The 13,607-nt window shown below is 40.6% G+C and overlaps 3 protein-coding genes across 5 annotated transcripts; 2 read left to right on the forward strand and 1 right to left on the reverse strand.

Annotated features, from left to right (window-relative positions):
- Positions 1–158: 158 nt before the first annotated feature.
- On the reverse strand, positions 159–3,791 carry surf1 (SURF1 cytochrome c oxidase assembly factor). Its single transcript, XM_032539633.1, has 9 exons — positions 3,628–3,791; positions 3,422–3,488; positions 2,806–2,930; positions 2,615–2,697; positions 1,680–1,871; positions 1,502–1,574; positions 670–832; positions 423–504; positions 159–343 (listed from the first exon to the last, which is right to left on the reverse strand). The coding sequence occupies exons 1-9, from the start codon at positions 3,688–3,690 to the stop codon at positions 277–279; spliced, it is 915 nt and encodes a 304-aa protein (XP_032395524.1). The 5' UTR covers positions 3,691–3,791; the 3' UTR covers positions 159–276.
- Positions 3,741–7,178, forward strand: surf6 (surfeit 6). Its single transcript, XM_032539632.1, has 4 exons — positions 3,741–4,027; positions 5,172–5,324; positions 5,408–5,490; positions 6,290–7,178. Exons 1-4 carry the CDS (start codon positions 3,937–3,939, stop codon positions 6,977–6,979), a joined length of 1,017 nt encoding a protein of 338 aa, XP_032395523.1. The 5' UTR covers positions 3,741–3,936; the 3' UTR covers positions 6,980–7,178.
- A 925-nt stretch (positions 7,179–8,103) lies between these two features.
- kyat1 (kynurenine aminotransferase 1) lies at positions 8,104–12,406 on the forward strand. Of its 3 annotated transcripts, none has more exons than XM_032538784.1 (13): positions 8,104–8,372; positions 8,464–8,522; positions 9,067–9,214; positions 9,346–9,495; positions 9,607–9,693; positions 9,835–9,960; positions 10,051–10,171; positions 10,259–10,335; positions 10,427–10,516; positions 11,036–11,222; positions 11,335–11,411; positions 11,664–11,750; positions 12,269–12,406. In XM_032538784.1, the coding sequence occupies exons 1-13, from the start codon at positions 8,298–8,300 to the stop codon at positions 12,326–12,328; spliced, it is 1,344 nt and encodes a 447-aa protein (XP_032394675.1). In that variant the 5' UTR covers positions 8,104–8,297; the 3' UTR covers positions 12,329–12,406. The 3 variants fall into 3 exon arrangements, with proteins under 3 accessions (XP_032394675.1, XP_032394676.1, XP_032394677.1); XM_032538785.1 differs by having other exon boundaries at positions 8,118–8,204; XM_032538786.1 differs by having other exon boundaries at positions 8,174–8,211.
- Positions 12,407–13,607: the final 1,201 nt, after the last annotated feature.

The following is a 13,607-nucleotide window of genomic DNA, read 5'->3' on the forward strand; positions in this document are numbered from 1 at the left end:
AAACCATTTCCTCAGAACTGAAAATCATCCAATTGTTGCACTGCAAGATGTCAATGCAGTTCATCTCTGGTAATGTTAACTTGCTCAAATCGGTTTGTTAAAATGCATAACTACTTGGCAACATGTAAGAACTCAAGCGTTAAGTTCAGTTATATTTATTATTTTACAATAAACCACAACTATACACATTTGACAGTTTCCAGCAGGCTGGAACTGATGACGCACAAATCAAATACGGCAGCAGTGTGCTTTGCGATTGTCCACTGCGTAATCCTTTCACAATTTAATCTTCTTGATGAACTTTGCATACCACATGTAGGAGGTTGCTGCACACAAGCCATACCTGAAAGAAACAGTTTGGTTAAAAAAATCATTTATAAGTGGGTTATTTTTATAGACCTAATTTACTTTTCTCCACCAACCATGTGATAATGTACTGCATGTGTTCATTCCTTAGCGTGACTCGGGTCTGTCCACCGATTGGTCCACCAGGAATTGTGCTGTCTGCATGATACAATACATTTTCATTAACATCTTTATTTATGCAAGCAGGTTTAACCATTTTCTGCAGTCTGCACACCTGTAGAATTATTACCAAGTGTATGATTTATAATCTGATATTCACTATGATGAAAGAGCATAATGGGCTTAATTGTTTCAAGAATTTACCGAAGTCTGCGTCTATGAAGATGGGCTCAGCTCCAGTGGCGCTGCCCATGGCCTCCAGGTCCCGGTAATGCCAGCGGTTTCGCTCCACATCGTTGTTAGGTACAAAGGGCTTGCGGGTCTCTGTCAGCCTAACTACCCCAACCACCTCCACATCACCCTCCACCTGCACAGGAGCATTACAATTAGTTAAATAAGACCTCAAAGGAATACCAATGTAAGAATGAATGATGCAGCTGTTTCCTTTAATATAAATTGTGCTAATGATTTTGTGAGCTTGGTTAAAGCTGGGATGTTACGTAGAAATCCCAGCACCACTAAAATAAAATGGAGTACTATAAATTAGTGAAAAAGTTATTTAAAAATGTTTTTAGTTGTGTCCACGAAAAGCTTGTTCACAGAAAGGGTGTTAAGGGAAAACTAAAGTAAAATTCTGATTACAGGTTTTAGGGAGTACTTGCGTTGCTCCATGAAGAACTTAATGAAATGACAAACACCTCAAGTGATGACACGGCATCAGCTGGGTCTAAAGACTACATGTTTGAAAATTAGAAGAAAAAAATCTGGGGTAAGGGGAAAAAAAAGTGAGTTTACCAGACCTCTCTAGCCCGCTCCTTATCTCCGCTTGAGACTACATTAGCCACTACTAGCATAACCAATCTATGATTTAAAAAAAAAAAAAAAAAATGCATTCTGATCCTCTTTTGCTGCATCAATTTGGGTTCTTTTTAGTTTTTTTTTTAACTCCATCATGAGTGACAATGTTAAAACCGTGGAATACTCTTTTTGGAAGAAAAAAAAGGTCTTCATCTGCTTCAAAATCTGAACTACTAACCTGTCCCTTCAACCTGGTGTCTGGTCTTATCTTCTGCCTTGGGACGTATCCTCTGTTCACCAGGATGGTGATGCTGCATGAGAACGTAGCAAACATCACGGAGTGTTGGATGTAACGTGACTTCCCTAACTAGCTGCAGGGTTAACCCAGAGCAACGGGGTTTTATCTGTCGTCTTACCCGAGGTCGGTACAGTGGAATGGAGTGATAACATTTGCGCCGGTCTCTCCACTTGAAGACAGCGTGCCCGCCTCTCTGGCCTCTTTCTCTGGGTCGACTGGAGAGCGGGGCAGAACGTACAGCTCCTGGGAGTGGTCGAACTGCCCACGCACTTTGACCCTTCTGTACTCAAGGCTGTTCAGCTCATGAGGACTAAGATGGAGAGAGAACAATGACAAGAAAATCTGCACGTTAATAGGTCAAATAGATACAGATTTTGGGGGAACAAGTAGCAATCTCACTCGTAAGAGAAGGATTTATTGTAAATTTGTAATGTTATCAAGAAAAAAAAAAAAATCTTAACAGCTTCACAACTGGAGAAGTTTTTCTAACATTAACATGACTTCCCCCCGCCTGCCTATGGTCCCCCAGTGGCTAGAAATGGTGATAGGTATAAACCGAGCCCTGGGTATCCTGCTCTGCCTTTGAGAAGATGAAAGCCCAGATGGGCCGGTCTCATTAGGGGCAAGGTTAGCTCCCCTTTCTCTGCTTTGCCCGCTCACAGAATTTGGGCCACCCATGAGAGAGAGACATCATGGCTTTCAAACAAACAAAGTTGCAGTTGGTCTTGGCCACACCCCCACCCTCCAACTCAAGTGAAGACAATTACCTCTTCTGTGTGGCGGACGGGTGGTGGGGTTGAAGCTCAATCACGGAAGGCTTGTATCATATGGAGGCGCCTACAGTGTTGTTGTCGTTACTTAAAATTCTTCATGGGGGCAACTATGCCCTATAGCTTTAAAGGTTATCTTTAACCGTTTATGTACTGCTCCAGTATGTGTCTAATATTTCCACATGTCAAAATAAATGCATAATTCTAAAATCTGCCTCACAAAGCAGGAGGGGACACAGTGTGTGTCTGTGATTAATAGTAAATGTATCAAACATGTACTTACTCAATAGGAAGAGGAATGGGTTCCTCAGTAGTGAGTCTTTTCAGCTCACTAATCATCTGCAGTTTCCACTGACGACGTTTCACCTGTACAGAAACAAAAGTAACTGAGTCTACCCAACAACAATTTATATATATATATGTGTGTGTGTGTGTGTTTTGTTTTTGTGACAACACAAAGTGAATAAGCCGTACCTGCCATGTACCAAGGCCGAAGGTGGTGGCCGGGATGAGCAGCAGGAACCATTTGAGGAAAGAGTCTTCTCCTTTCTCTGCTTGGGCTGCTGTGGAGCTCGACAGTCGCCCGAAGGTAAACGTTCCTGGAAATTCACAATACACAAGACAGCACTTTACATTGCCACTGGAAGAATGCGAGAAGAGAATGTTATGGACAAATGCCATTTAGGTAAGCCTTAGCCTACATTGTGGCATGCACAGTTTACACCTAATATTGCTGTACGTTTTTCATTTCAGTCTCAGTCTGAAAAAGTTACATAATATAACATGTATAAATACATGTGGTCTCTTCCCAATCATTTTCACAAATTTTACCTTAAAAATCTAACTATAATGCTAATCAAATACCATACTGTACACAGTATATATATGAACGTTTCCTGATTACAAACCTTAATTAATTCCAAGTTCACATTATAACCACATGAATCTTATGTTCACAAAATGTTAAAAATAAGAGCCAATCACTAATCATATATTTTCATTTATTTGTCTAAACAGAAATCCACATGGTGCGTTTTGTCTACATAGGTATAATTAATGGCTATGGACTTTTTGCTTTTATGTTGATCACCTTCTGCAAGTTTGAAGAGAGGCAGTCTGGGCAGGAGGAGAGTCCTCTTGATGTAAATGAAATGCGTCTGCGATTACAGACAGACAGACACAGACAGAGAGACAGACAGACAGACAGACAGACAGCTCAGAAATCCGCAACTACTGAAAAGTGACATTCACTAGACTAAGAGATGTTAAAACGCGTAAATGAAACAAGTAACGTACCTGTTTGCTTAGTGTCGTTATCACCCTGGTGGAATAAGCCAGCGCGGATTTGAAGGAAGCCATGATCGGTCAAAACATCCAAGGAAAAACGGGACAAGAACTGGCCGAGACCGACTGCATAACAGCTACATACATAACCGATCAGCTGGGGGACTTATTAGGGTGTTACTCCTTCCGGGTGACGCCCCGCCCCGGCATGATACCCACGTGTGTGTACAGTTGAGAAATGTGTTGATACTCAGTAAGCTCGTGTTTTTGGTGTGTCTGTTTTTGTGTCTGCGTTAAAGGCAGCTGTGTTCAGTTGGCGACATGGATCTCGCCTCCAAGGACTCGTACATTCAAAAGCTGGCTAGTAGCGTGTTATCCCAACGGGACCAGGAGCCTCACAACAGACCGTTTGGTAATGTCAGCTAACTGGTGGAGCACCACCAACATGCCCTCGATACATTTTTCTGTGCTTTAACTGTAAAAATGATATGTTCATTTGTAGTTTATGTGCTAATGGTTGTTGGAAAAGACTAAAACTCAATATCTGTCATCAACATGCGTGGCTATTATCGCTGTTGACCAACAGAGGCGCTACGCTGTTGAAAAAGCTACTGGTGTAGTAAAGAAATCAGAAATAGGCAAGAGTAATCAATTTACCAAAAAAAACAACCGAGAACTGTTTTTTATCATTAATTTAACATTTGAGTCATTTATTAAACAAATACCAACTATTCTAAATTTCCAGCTGCTGAAATGTGACGATTTGTTGAATTTTTGTAAATTAAATATCTAACACTTTCTGAAATATTTGGCGAGCACAACTGGAAATTGTGACATGTTAAACCATTTTCTGACATTTTACAGACAAAACAGTTAATTACTTGATCATGTGTTAAACAAATTAATTGCACATTAGTGGTGATTAAGATTATTTGCCTTGTTTGTAAAAAGAAAATAAACCTTTGGCCTGCCCGATTAATCATTATAAAATCGAAATCGCGATTCACCCTGTTCAGGATTTAATTTTTAAATAACAGTGATTTGAAAATATATATATACTATATATATATATTTTCAATGACTTTGATTCTCATTTAATTTTGTGAGTCGACTACATCACAAACGCAACTACGTTCTCCTGTGCGTTTTAAACATAGACTGTTTAAGCGCTGCAATCCTCTACCTTCTCTTCTTTGAGGCCTCTATGTTTTTAATTATATTTTATGATTTTACACTTGAAATTGATTTGTGTGTGATGTTTTGTACATCAGAAAGCCACAAGCGTACAGCAGACATCATCACTTTTGGATATGAAGGGTCAGCCACAATATCAGCAGTTTTTGGCTTATGTCTCTAAACCAATAAACTGTGAGCGTTTCCCCTTTGGTCACAGAAATTCATCAGCTCTGCACTGACTTTTTTTTTCTTTCTTTCAGTTTCATGGTGTTGCCTACGCACGTTTGCATTCCTAATCTTAAACTCTAATAACAATTGCAGAACCATTGCAATCCAATTGACATACATGTGATTATTAATAGATGTTTGTCTGTGTGCAGCTTATTTCAAGGGTAAAAATGACACGGGTCCTCCAAAGAAGAAGAAAAAGTGCAAAAAGCCGGCGGCTGCAGCCCAGAAAGGAGCGGCCGCAGCGAAAATGAATGGCTCCAAAACTCAGAGCGCAAATGGATCTACAACACAGGCCCCTAAAGGTACAGTAAGTGCATCCATTACTTGTTTATTAAATGTTTTAGTGTTCCCTGTCTTCATGTTTGTTTTTTTGTCTTCCTTAAAGGAGGGAATGTAGAGTCCAACTTCTCCACAGTAGATGTACTACGCAAGAGACTTCATGAAAAGATCGAAGAGTCCAGAGGGCAGGTATGCAGTCTTTGAAGATGGTGCAGACAATGAGACATGAAGGTTTATTTATAGTCTTCTCAGTGACATTGTATCCCACAATATCTGAACTGTGCTAAGACAGTATACTCCAACCGCTGACTCCTCAACTGGAACCAGCTAAATAAGCAAAGCAAACGTTACATTTGAATATTGTATATTTATTTCTACAACTCATTGATGGAAGAGAAACAGATGCTAATCCTTTGCTGGTATATGTTGTGGCAATAGTGACTTACAGTATTGTGCACAGGACAAATGCTAGTTTGTAATAGGCACACCGATGGGGAGCTGCTCTCTTAATATCTTGGCTTGGTGCTTCCCCTCCGGTCAGGGTGCATCAACACTACTTTGTTTTCATTTTATGTTTAAAATGGCATTGTGTACTGTATCGCATTGTATCAGGAATTATCCCTGTCTATATTAACAACATTATATTAGCCTGACAACACATATCACATGACCATTGGATACAGCGGGCATGTGAGTGCTACTGTTAACAGGAAGCAAATTGTCTAAAGTTATTCTACGTTTGAAAGTCATGAATTAAGTTCAAAATACATAAACGGTGGCAGAATGTAAGACCCAGGGATTTATTTTCCTGGATTGAAAGGTACGTAAGCACACCTTAACAATAAGACTGACGGGCATAGTTGTTTCTAAACGTCTCCGTTTCTGCCCGTCCAGACTACTGTACGTCGTCACCCTGCAGTGTTCCAACTTAAACTCATGTCTTACATAGTTTAAATTTGACTAATATTTTACACTAATCTTTTGTCAGGGAGCCCCTAAGAATGCAGCATCAGAGGCAGTCCAGGCAAAGCGAGCAAAACGAAAGCTGGAACGGGAGCGCAAAAAGAGGAAGAGAAAAGAGTTTCGGATGAAGAAACTAGCTGAAGAAAGTGGTCAAGAACAGCAGCCAGAGGTAAAACAGGAAGTGGAGAGTGCCCCTGCTGCAAGCAAAAGAAATGAAACCGCCATTGTCTTCAACAAGGTGGAGACAGTGGAAGAGGTGTACATAGACAAGGTGCAGAAAAAGAAGAACAAGAAACAGAGCATGAAGGGCCAGATAACACCACTGACGGGGAAGAACTACAAGCAGCTGCTCAGTCGCGTAGAGGCTCGCAAAGCGAAGCTGGAACAGCTGAGGGAGAAAGATGAGGGGAAGGCACGCGAGATGGAGGAGAAGATGAAGTGGACCAACTTGCTTTATAAGGCAGAGGGCATCAAAATCAAAGACGACGAGGAGATGCTGCGCTCCTCCTTGAAAAAGAAGGAGAAGAGGCGTACTCAGCGAAAGAAGCAGTGGAACACGCGTAGTGAGACCATCATAGAGAAGATGCAGCATCGTCAGGACAAGAGAAAGAAGAATATCCAGAAACACAAGAACGTCAAAATGGAAAACAAGAAGAACAAGGCGAGGAAGAGAGGCAGAGTGCTGCCTGAGGACTTGAAAAAAGCATCAGTTTAGAGGGAGTGTGTTATGGGAGGTTGTTGTTTATGACAAGACGAGGCAATGCTTAAAAAAGTAAATCAGTCTCTTTTATGGAACTATGATTAATTGACATGATTTGAAAGTGCATCTGCAGTACTGTACCTTCCTTCCTGTTAAGGATCAATAGGATGTGTTGTCAATAAAATGTGATCCTTCATTCTGGTGGACATTATTGTATTGTATTACCAAATATCAAACCTGACATACACTCAATCGCTTTGGTTAGATGAGAAGATTTATACTACTCTCATGTTCTCACTCTAAATATAAAGCTAGTTGGCGTAGTTAGCTTAGCCTAAAGACCTAAAGGTAGAATGGATATTCAAATCAACATAGCAGGATGGTTAAAGTGTCAGCCATTTTAATGTGTGCTGTTGCGACTGAAAAGAACTGGCTGTTGAAGCGGCTAACTTCCGCATGAATTGCGAACTGGCTTCCGTCGAGTTGCGGACTCACTTAGGTGAGGTTCTGCCACAAATGAACAGTGGAGAAGTAGAAGCAAGGAGGGGTGGCTCAGGAATATGTCTGTCGCCTTGCTGCAAAAGAGGAAGTGAGCAGTGGTGGAAGAAGTATTCAGGTCCTTTACTTTAAGGTACAGTAAGCTGTGCAGAGATTGTTGATATTTGAACTCAATTGCCAAACAAACGCAACCCAGAAGCACCGCCCCCCCATATTCACAGACAGATAACAACCACTAGCTCCCCTATGTTGCCTCCCCCCATCCTTGTCCTACCAGACTCTCGTATATTTCATTTGTAGTGTCAGTTCTACTCTTATTCTATTTCTATGGGTATAAACTATCCTGGAATACGTCCAAAGCTTACAAAATCTGCCTACCAGCACACTAAAGCTCACTGTTTAACATGTCTTAGTAGCAGTAGTGATTGTGTTTTTAGGTGATTATGTGCCACAGTTTTTATACTAGGCACAGTTTCAGCTATTTTGAGGTTGCCAGGCAACCAGTGTCTTTATGTAATACTAATTGCACAGTTTATATTGTATAGTGTGCTACTGAGCGGTGTGTGGCTGATAGCTTCGCCCTCTACAGCTATGCGTGTACTCATAGAACTGGAGTTACGCTGCTGGTAACTAGCTTACATCTTGCTCCGCCCATGCAGGAAGTAGAAAAGACAACATAAGGAGGTTGGAGGTAAAAGAGGGATTTGTTTGTCCATGACTGGAGGACATATCTGGCTCACTAGCTAGTAGTAAGTTTACTTTACTTAAAAATAAATTGCAGCACATAGAAACGAAACATTTAAAAAAAAAACATGTCTAGTACATCAGATAACATATGATGGGAATAATCAGGAAGCTTGCCGCTAATATAACGTTAACTCCTCAGAGTTCAATTAGAAACCATCATAAGGTGGGTAACGTTAACTGTTAAGTTAAAGCTGCACTAGCTACGTTAACGCGACTTGCTCTGGCACACTTACAAATGTGTCTATTTATTTCAGATAACAATGTCACGACGACTTAATGCACGCAGAACTGAAGGTGTCGATAAAAACGTTTGGTAAGTGATATTTGACACCGGACAGTACTGTAGGTTTTACTTTTCTTTTAACGTTGTGTACCAGTTTCTGCTGACCGAGTCTAAACTCAACAGGGTTCCCGTTTTATTACCGCATTAATGATTGGTGGAGCATGTGGTGGGGGGGGGTTGCAGTTACCATAGACATGCGGTGCAGTTGTTAACACATCTGCTAGATAGGAGAGTCTGGAAAAACTTGCATGACTTTTTTGTGTCTTGTGATTTGAACTGGCCCATGACTTTAACTCACTCATTGACAGTTCTGAGCAGTTTGCACTAAAGATTCAGGTCTAAACAATGATTTCCACAAAAATAAATCATTTATAATTGTAATATAGTCATGATCTCATTCAGTTTGTCTGTACATGTAATTGTTCAACATTTAGATTTGATTAAAGGGTTGCAGAGAAAGACAGGGAAAATAATATGACTGTTACAGGACATGATTTGTGGTCATATGTAATTCTAACTGGTCATTTAGGTACTGTACCTGCACTGCAGTGTCTGATCTGTTTTGCACCAACAGGGTGGAATTCACCCAACTGGCGGCAGACTACAAAGCAGTGAACCTTGGACAAGGATTCCCTGACTTCTCCCCTCCCAAGTTTGTCCAGGAGGCTTTTTGTAAAGCTGTGAGTGGAGGACCCCAAATGCACCAGTATACCCGAGCTTTCGTAAGTGGAGAGATGCACATTTGGGAACACTTCTGTTTCTGTCAGTCAAAAAAGTATTTTCTTTACTCTGAACAGGTTGCCGAACAAATGGTGAGAGCCCCCTTATGTTTACACATCATATCTTTCCTCAGGGCCATCCTCCTCTTGTAAAAAGTCTGGCTAAATTCTTCAGTAGGATTGTGGGACATGAGATTGATCCTCTTGAAGACGTCCTGGTTACAGTTGGAGCTTATCAGGCTCTATTCTGTGCATTTCAAGCTCTGATTGATGAAGGGGATGAGGTATGAAAATCAGTCAAAATCAAGTCCAAATGCTGTACAGTGCAGCATTAATAATCCAAGCAGGAAAATAGCAAAGTAATGTACAAACGTTTGTGTGTTTGTTTTTTTCAGGTCATAATTGTTGAACCGTTCTTTGACTGCTACCAGCCAATGGTGAAGATGGTTGGAGGAAAAGCAGTTTATGTACCTCTGAGGCCAGTGAGTGTGTAACTTGTTTGTTTTTTGGTTACATATTAGATTCAACAATGAAACATATTTTTAAACAATGTCACCTTTGTCTTTGTGTATGTGTACTTTTAAAAGAAGGAAATATTTTTCTTTTCTTTTGATAAATTCAAGAAAGTTGAGGGAAGTGCTGTCCTGTCAAGTGGAGATTGGGTTCTTTCTGCTGAGGAGCTGGCCAGTAAATTCACTACACGCACTAAAGCCATTGTTATCAACACTCCAAACAACCCACTGGGCAAGGTAAGAGAATGTGGTGTTCCTTTTTAAAGGCAGCTGAATAAAATATGTTCTTGCACATAAACACCTGTCACGCATTAATGTCCATAACAGGTTTACAAGACTGAAGAGCTCCAGATGATTGCTGATCTGTGTATCAAACATGACGTGCTGTGCATCAGTGATGAGGTGTACGAGTGGCTGGTTTATGATGGAAACAAGCATGTAAAGATAGGTAAGATAGAGCCAGAGTTCAACAGAATGCACAAAAAAAGTATGCATTTGCATTAGTAATTCATTAATTATAGTAATGTATTGACAGCCAGCCTCCCTGGCATGTGGGAACGAACCATCACCATTGGCAGTGGTGGAAAGACCTTCAGTGCTACTGGCTGGAAGGTAATGCTCAGATTTGTGATTTGAGTTTTTCAGGAATGTATTCTTCTTTACTACACGTTGTTATGATGACCTTTATTTTTCTTTTTTTCAGGTTGGCTGGGTCATCAGCTCTGGGCATCTCATCACACACATGAAAACCATCCATCAGAACTGTGTTTACCACTGTCCTACAGCTGCCCAGGTACACACACAATAAGTGTAGCAATTTAGATACATAGATGGAAATAAACCATCCCTCAGAAGAGGCCTCACATACTAGGGCTGCACAATATCTAATTACGTTTATTTATGACTGATATTGCAATTGCGATATGATTTGCGCTATTGGAGGGAATGATCATTTTGAAACATTATTCTCATTTTAATTGAAAATGAAAAGAAATTCTAATTATAATCGTGTGATTTCTAGCGAGGATCTATACCAACAACAATTTTCTTTTTCTTTTTCTTACCAGTCCTTACAAAAATATTAAATGTCTAGAACATTTCCATTGTACGTGATGGTCCGAGCATTGTCAATGCAATTGTTAGAAAGTAAGCCATGGGGGGGGAAATCAAGGTTTAAAGATGAATCTGAGAAATAAATATGTTGTCTACGGTTTTAATTTGTGATTTTGGAGCAACTTGACCAACCAACCAGAAAATGTTGAGGATATCAAACTTATTCTTCTAACTTTTTCATCCGCTCCTGCTGTACCAGGAGGCCATAGCTTGCGGATTTGAGAGAGAATACCAGCTGTTCGGGACTCCAGAGAGCTACTTCCAGCAGCTGCCTGCAATGTTGCAGCAGAAGAGGAGGAAGCTGGCCTTGTGTCTGGAGAGCGTGGGTTTGCAGCCCATCATGCCAGAAGGAGGATATTTTATGATCGCGGACATCTCCTCTGTCAGTGAGTGAAGAACAAACACCCGCATCCATTATTGCTGAAAGTAAAACCTTCATTTTTTTGATTATTGCCGTCTAACTGTAACTGTATGTTTACCACTTTGTTTTTTTGACAGAGGTGGACTTAAACGACCAGAGCACTCAGGATGAACCCAAAGACTTCAGATTTGTTAAGTGGCTAACTAAAGAGAAGGTAATTATACAGCATTCCATTAAAACGTAATCCGATTGTATTTAAGACGGATAAATGGATTCCCTTTTAAGGCAATAATACAAAAGATGTAGTTTGTTTTTAAAGGAAACAAAAGGTGATTGGATTGGTGTTTATGTGAAAAATGTATATTTTTCTTGTGTATGGTGATGTATTTAGACTATCGTGCTTCTGTTTTATCTGAATTCTTTTACTATATCTTTTTCTTTTCTTTTTTTTTTCTTTTTTTTGCAGGGTTTAGCAACCATCCCTGTCTCTGCATTCTACAGTCCAGAGCACACCAAGGAGTTTGACAAATACATCAGATTCTGTTTCGTCAAGGTAAATTCAACATCAGTAATTCAAATAAATGTAATGTAGGGCTTAATATTTAAATATTACTGTTAAGGTCATCGAGAGTTGTGGCCGGGTTGGCTCAGTTGATAGAGCAGGCACACATATACTTAGAGGTGTATGCCACGACGCAGAGGTTCAGGGTTTGAGTCTAACCTGTGACAATTTCCTGCATGTCTTCCCCCCCCCCCCCCCCCCCCCCTTTCTCACCTAGATGTCCTGTCTATTAAAGGTGGGAGAAAAAAAAAGTATTTATAAAAAAATGTATCATTGCGAGTCTGGATAGCCCGACTCTGGATGGTGAAACTGAGATGCGCTCACATTTAAGTTTGTGTTGTGGTTGTTTAACAGTTTGGTAAATTGCTGATAAACACACTTAAATTTTAGATTTAAATAACTATTTTTTTTTCTCAATTCTTCTCATTTAAGCACTGGTGGTCTTTTGGGGCTGGCTAAAACCTCTGCGTTGCTCTTTGACTTACACTCTTTCTCTCTTGGTCCAACAGGAGGACTCTACCCTGGATGCAGCAGAGGACATCTTGATTAAGTGGAGTCGGGGACAGTAAGATCAGCCAGGATGAGAAGCATTAGTCTGCGTTAACACCAAATCAGACGTCGAGACTGCAGGGGATACACACAAAAAATGTGCCAAAAAGTAGAAACGGAATAAACATTTGGAGAAACACAATTCAACGACATACTGAGGTGGTCAATCACATAACCGCTGAATAATCACATAATCACATAGCAGCGATCCGACAACAACGCTATGGAGTGTAACACGCCGTAAAATGTGTGAGACACAATGGTGACACAAATGCCGCCGCACAACCCTGCACTAATCCCAGCAAGACCTGATTTGGTGTCCAAGTCCCTTACCCGTCCATTCACATGTCATCAGGCTGCTTAACCCGGCTTGGGTTGCCTCCTCAGTTAAAATGAGCCGTGTGTGTGTGCGTGTGCGCGTGTGCGTGTGCGCGTGTGTGTGTGAGAGACAGTTGGGTATGTAAACACAACGTCCACTTTCATTTTGTCCATATACTGCAACTGTGAATTTATTTAAGCAGAAAACTCAGATTTTTAAAATATTTACTGTATATTATAATTATTTCTCACTAATTCTAAAGGAAAAATCTTTTGATCGTAAATGATTTCCTCCTACTGTATGTCACATTGTATCTGCAGAGATATTTGTCCTAAATCAAAGTTTTTAATAAAGCTTTTAATAAATCAACGTTCTTTGTTTTAGGGGTTCTCTTCTCTGTTGTATACCTTCATTGGCTCATGCCTTATAAAGGAAAGTGTATATTACAGTTTGTGGGTGTCCACAAAGAGACAGAAGGAACATCAGCTTAACGGCAATTTAGATACACGGTCAAAAAGTGTCTTGATATAAGGTAAATTGGAGATTGAAAGAGTTGCAGTAACCTTAACTGTGTTATCCAAGAAAGGGTTGAATCGAGGGCCACTGGACTTGGTCTGCATGGTTTTCCTCTCATTCAAGGGGCTTTGATTTCTTTCTTGTATGGAGGGGGAGTGTTATGAACCCCTCCCTTTTCTGCCTGTTGTTGGCTTCTCTGGCTTTCCTGACTGAGCTGGCAGTTTGGGAGGGTTCGTTAGCTAATTGGTGGACACCTGGGTAGGCCTCAACAAAGATTATGTATGCAAGTCATGTAGCCCGGTTGACAACAGACCCTTCTCAAATTTGCTGGACGTTGGTTTTCCCAGGCTGGTCTTATTGTTGTGCTCTCTCTGCCTTCTCCTTCTCCTAGACTCAACATCTCCTGGTTTGGGTTTGTTTCACCTCTTCTGTTGCAGTTGTCATTTATCCACACATCATTCACT

The sequence above is a fragment of the Etheostoma spectabile genome, chromosome 16 (assembly GCF_008692095.1).
Source record: "Etheostoma spectabile isolate EspeVRDwgs_2016 chromosome 16, UIUC_Espe_1.0, whole genome shotgun sequence".
Lineage (NCBI taxonomy): Eukaryota > Metazoa > Chordata > Actinopteri > Perciformes > Percidae > Etheostoma > Etheostoma spectabile.